Below are 6191 nucleotides of genomic sequence, written 5' to 3'. Positions count from 1 at the left end.
ATTTTTTTTATTTTTTTATTTAATTTAATGTTAAACAAAAGAATATTGTGAAGTGGTAATTATTTCTAATATCTAGTGAATTGGTGGTGGAACTCACGTGTTTTTCGGATGACTTGGATGTGAAGATTTGCCACAACCTTATCAACCTTGTGCTTTCATATAAAGATGTCTTTCTCTTATGTGTTCTATAATATTGAAGACTTTGAAATTTAACCGGTTTATTTCTTCAATCTTTCCATTATTTTAAGTATGATGTCATATTCCAAAATACATTTTTAACATCCTTTACTCACACAGCGCTCATAAGAAAAACAAAAAAACATGACCTTAGAACGACAAGACCTTATCAAGCTTGCTAAAAAGCATGGCCATGAGTTGTTTGATTTTCAAATGAAGGCTCATGAATACTCTTGAGTCTTGAATATAATATAATCTCGTAATACATCTCTCTCTAGTTAAACAACATTTATACGTAAATCTTTGCAAATTTTATTCAAAAAATTTAAGAGCATATATGTACTAATGGATTTATTGAAGAAACCCACTTATACAAACTAGATTATCACCAAGAAATGTGATGAGCCTATAAGTTCATAACTACCTAAACCGAAGTTATAACATATAAACTGCAATCTTTCAACATTCCACCTTTAGATTCACAATATTAAATAAAACCATTATGTCATATTATAATTATAATTATAATACTATTAATATATTAAATAAACCTGATCACAACCTATTTTACCTAGTACAAGCATTAATAACATAAATAAAATATCTAATTTTACGCATTACAGCAAAATAAAAGCCCTAATTAAACACCATCTTTATTTCATCACTTAACTTCGAATCGATCACTTTTCAACAAGTTTCCATGCTGTGAGATCCGCAATGTGTTTATGTTTCTTCTGGAGGTATAGTCTATAGACGATCATGGTGCACAGAATGGCGACAAGTATGATGAATGCTGACAAGACGACAATCATGGCGATGATTTTGGGGGAAGATTTCTGGGAGTGTGAGGATTTGGTGTAACAGTTATGGAGATTTGAGATTGGGGATGAAGCACTAGCACATAGATCGGGATTGTTTAAGAAACTATTTTCGTAAGCGAGGTTATCGAATGCAAATGGGATTCTTCCGGTGAGTTTGTTGGAAGAAAGATTTAAAGTGCTCAGCCTCAAACGGCTCATTTGTGGGGGAATTTCACCGGAAAATTGGTTTTCTGATAAATCAAGGTCAAGAAGACCTTTCAAATAACTGATGGCTTGTGGAATCGGACCAGAAAGTTTGTTTCTCGCTAGATGCAAAGTGGTTAGTGAACTCCAGGACTTGATCTCCGATGGAAGTTCGCCGGAAAGTGAATTTCCATCAAGATGAAGTACAGACAACTGTGAAAGAGAAGTGAATGATGTCGGGATTTCACCTGATAACAAATTGTTACTAGCCTTGAACACATTCAGTTCTGTCCAAGACGAAATGCTGTCCGGAATTTGGCCGGAGAACTTGTTGTCATTGATCTCCAATCTTGATAAATTCCATGATACTGTACTCGGTAGTTCACCAGAAAGAAAGTTTCCTGTAAGCATCAAGCTCGAAAGATTGGATAATGTCCAAATTCCTGGAGGAATTTCACCGGTGAAACTGTTATCCTGGAGTAGGATTGTTTCAAGGCTGTGACAACTCTGGAGTGATCTCGGGATTTCTCCGGTGAGATTGTTGGAGAAAGCAGCCACCACGAGCAAAGTACCACCACCGCACAAATTCTCAGGCAACTTTCCAGTGAGTTTGTTCTCGAATACTTCGAATGTTTCCAGCTTCGAGTGAAACCCGATTTCCTGAGGTAATTCGCCATCGAGATTGTTTTTGAAGACTCTGAAATTCTTCAGTGTCGGAATTTGTGAAATACTTGTTGGAATGTTGCCGGATAAATGATTTGAAAACAAATTTAACACCTCCAGCTGCTGCAATTTGCCAAAATCTTTAGGAATTGAGCCGTTCAATTTGTTCATGGAGAGATCGATTTCAATTAAATCTAAAGACTGGATCACCGACGGAATTCTTCCAGATAATTTGTTCTTGTACAAGGTCAAACTATCCAGTTTCTTCAACAGAAGCAACCCAGAAGGGATTTCACCTTCCAAGTTGTTGGAACTCAAATCCAACGTTTCCAGATTAGATAAATTTCCAATCTCCGACGGGATTGAACCAGTGAACGAGTTATTATCCAACGACAAATACATTAACGCGGACAAATTGCCGATGGCTGGAGGTATATCGCCGGTGAAGTTATTACCTCCGACATCAATCCACATGAGTCCTGAAAATCGGTCAATATCATCCGGAAACCTTCCAAAAAAACCGTTCTGCGCGATATCAATTTCAACTAGCTTCGAACAATTATAAAAAACCGTAGGGAACTCTCCGGTGAGGGAATTATCACTGAGATACAAATTTCTCAGGTTAGGTAAGTCACAGATGAACGGCGGTATATGTCCAGTTAATCCCTTGCTCATGAGTTCAAACCACTCAACAGAGCCGTTGTCGTTGCAGTGAACTCCTGTCCAGTTGCATGGCGGTGAAGAGGCGTTCCAGTTCCTCAGTGACGGCGGATTCCCCCATTGTTGCTTCAGGTTAAGCAATGTGGTTCGCTCGGACTTCAACAGGTGCTGTGCACTCGCACAGGAAAACTCGACCGCAGTGATGAAAAGGAAAAGGAAGGAGAAGAGTATGTGTATGGGTTTCAGTTTCCGTCGTGACGGTGGCACTCTTGTCATCTTTCTGTGACTCGGCGGTGGCAGTGGGAGTTAGTGTCGCCGGGAAAATTAAAAGGGCCAAAGTTATTGGGAAGCTAAATTGCCTACTTGCCTTCCCTTATTTTTTTTTTTTCCTTTATCTTTTTGTATATATATAGTATATTTGATTATTATTTTATAACCTTAAAATAAATATAAATATTATTATAGTTATAAAGTGTTCTGAATATTATAATAACCATAATTGGTGCCATCTATGTGATCTATCCGACTTGAAGAAGCCACGTAACCCCATTTTCATATCGATATCTATATATCAATCATTTTTAACATAAAAAAATCAAATATCTTGAAAGTCAAAGGATTAGGCTCATTAAAACGGTTAATGTTTATATAAGTACATAGATCTAATACCCGGAAGTCTTAAAAAGATTTTCTTCTTAAAAAGCTTACATGGTTAAAGTTTTCATGTATAAATAAGCTTTTATCGTTTTGAAGCTAAAAACAAAACATGAAATACTCTCAAGGTTTCTTCTATTTAAACCACACAAAGATGACGATTCTCTTGAAAACCTATTTTGGTATGAGAAATAAAATTAGTGGACGTAATAGTTGTAATAAAAAAGTGGCATGTTAATAGTGCCAGGAAGATAAGTTACATCTTTGAAAAATGGTTAGTAAAAAATTGTATCATTGCAATGGAAAATGCAAAAAATCTTACAGCTAACATGGTCGTACATTTGTTTATCATGATTACTTTTGGTTATTCTTTCCTTTTTTAGTGAGAATCAAAACCGTGAAAAGAATTAACATACAAAAAATCGTACATATGTTGTTGTATCAGAAAATTTGGAAAGTTTAACAAAAATAGCAATATAGAGAAATGTGTTGTTGTATCAGAAAATTTGGAAAGTTTAACAAAAATAGCAATATAGAGAAATATGGTCATATGGGTAATAACAAAAGAAAATTTGTAAATATATTCTGTAATAATAAATTTTATGCAAGTGTATACTAAATGCAATAGGAAAAGAAAATATAAAGTATCTTCGTTGTTAATACTTATTGAAAAATAGTATCGTAATAATATTTTAAAGAAAATATACACAAAGAATCATATATTTTAGCTATTTTTGTGGTTTAGCAACTAAAAATTGACAATTTCTTTATATTACTTCAACACGTTATACCAAGTTGGGATGGTCAATATAAATTTTCTTTTATATTGTTTTTATTTTTTAAGAAAATATTTTTAAAAAATAGAATTGACTTTTCATTTTCAGTTTTCTATGAAATTTTTAAAAAACACGTTTGGTTGAAAACGGGGGAGTATTCATTTCCATCTTAAAATTTTGAAAAACTTTGGAAAACTATAAAACCCACTTTTCTAATTTATATATAATTTAGAAAACTGAAAATTTTTGTTTTCTTAAAAAACTTTGGAAAACTGAATGAACCAAACATGTTTTTAAAATTTTCATTTTTCTTGAAAAAAATTCACAGAAAACTGGAAACTTTTCCACTGTCAAACGTACCTGTGGGTGCGTTTGGTTGTGGAAAATTGTATTCATTTTATAAGAAAATGTTTTCAGAAAATAGAGTTGAGTTTTCATTTCCAATTTTCAATGAAAATTTTAGAAAACGCGTTTGGTTGAAAGCGGTAGAGTTTTTATTTTCCATTTTAGAAATTTGGAAAACTGTAAAACTCGCTTTTCTATCTTACATACAATTTGGAAAACTGAAAATTTTTATTTTCTTATAAAACTTTGGAAAACCGAACGCGTTTTCAAAATTTCAGTTTATCTTGGAAAATTTTCCTTAGAAAATAGAAAATTTTTCCACAACCAAACACATCCTTATTGTTTTGATGAAAATGTTGATACTCCTGTGTTGTTTCTACTTTCTTGTTCATTGAAGTAATAAAATGATTATATTTTTTCCCAAAATTTGTACAAGACAAAAAAAAATTACTTTTTAAAGTATACCAGCTACATACAAAAATCTATTTTTTTTAACTTAAAAGGTTGTTTCATTAATTTTAATTTTACAATATTGAAATTTAATTCTTACAACGGTCGTAACAAAATATTTTGGAAGCATTCATTCTATATATTTTTCATTAATTATTCAACAATTTGATTTCGAAAATGAGTTATATATTTCCAGTCCGCTGCATTACCATGTGGTTGAACCTCTTCCTCATCATCATTATCTCATACATGGTTCTTTTGATGTGACATATTGAACATAAATATTAAAAATTCTATATAAAGCATCTTCATATATTCTTCCCTTTCTTCGATGGTTAAGGTAAATGGATTTGTTTGAAGATTATACGTGTTTCAAATTTCGCTTCTTAAAATACACTCATCCTATGTATTTGGCTTATAGATTATCAAAAGCATTTTTCATTTGTTTTTCATTCGACTCCATGTCAAACTATTCTTTAAGAACATTTCCTACCTTAATCCATGAATCCTTAGGCAAGCTACTTCTTTCTACAAACGTTGTTCACTTCTTCAATGCAGGATTATAATATGTATTTTAAATGCTTATTCGACAAGTTTTTATCTCCCATTAAGACAAAATGCATAACATTTTCAAAGAAAACATGTTTCAGAAGCCAAACACCAAATATATACAAATAAGATTTTGTAAACAACTCATATTTCATAAACAAACAAGATTTCATAAAGTTTCATGTACAAATAAGATATCATAAAGTTTCATGTACAAATTAAATTTCACAAAGTGCCATATAAATATCAAATTTCAGAAAGTATGAGAAAGTAACAAATCAAATTTGGAAACAACTCAAAAATCCTAACCGATAATGAGAATCATATTCCATATACACATCATATTTCATAAAACAACTCACAAAAGATATATAAATCAGATTTCAAAAACAAAAATAAGCACTAATTTCTAAAATCCTAATTATGAGGAGAGAGAGAGAGAGAGAGAGAGAGAGAGAGAGAAAGAGAGAAAGAGAAGATAATCGAGAGGGGGGATAAAAGAGAGGGAGATAAGAGACACATAATACATGTAGAGGAGTCTAAAATGGCAACTTGAGGATAAATAGGGGTGAACACTATCATTTTAATCCCTCACCTCGTGCAAAAATCTCTAGTCCTCTTTCTTATGAATTGGGATCCATTATCGCATATGATCTCGTTAGGGATCCTAAACCTGGTCAAGATATTATGTTTGATAAACGAGACTACCTCCTTGTCTCGTATCTAAACAAAGGCTTCGGCCTCTATCCATTTCCAGAAGTAGTTTGTTGTCACCAGCATGAACACCTTTCCACCAGGAGCTTTTGGTAACCTGCCAACTATGCTCATTCCCCATTTCATGAATGGCCAAAGGGAAATGATAGCGTGCAATGGTTTTGCAGGTTGATGAAGGATGTTGGTATGCCTTTGGCAA

General features: G+C 32.9%; 1 protein-coding gene across 1 annotated transcript; it reads right to left on the bottom strand.

Moving 5' to 3' along the window:
* Positions 1-693: 693 nt before the first annotated feature.
* On the bottom strand, positions 694-2893 carry LOC145001118 (uncharacterized). The gene has a single exon (XM_078960449.1). It carries the CDS (start codon positions 2778-2780, stop codon positions 858-860), a length of 1923 nt encoding a protein of 640 aa, XP_078816575.1. The 5' UTR covers positions 2781-2893; the 3' UTR covers positions 694-857.
* Positions 2894-6191: the final 3298 nt, after the last annotated feature.

This window comes from Lactuca saligna, chromosome 6 (assembly GCF_052625555.1).
Source record: "Lactuca saligna cultivar CGN05327 chromosome 6, ASM5262555v1, whole genome shotgun sequence".
Taxonomy (NCBI): Eukaryota; Viridiplantae; Streptophyta; class Magnoliopsida; order Asterales; family Asteraceae; genus Lactuca; species Lactuca saligna.
Note: the sequence above shows the minus strand (reverse complement) of the source record. Positions and strands in the feature narration are given on the sequence as shown.

Excerpts from the sequence above, each read along its gene's own strand:
- LOC145001118 (XM_078960449.1), bottom strand. The coding sequence starts at position 2,780 with ATGACAAGAGTGCCACCGTCACGACGGAAACTGAAACCCATACACATA.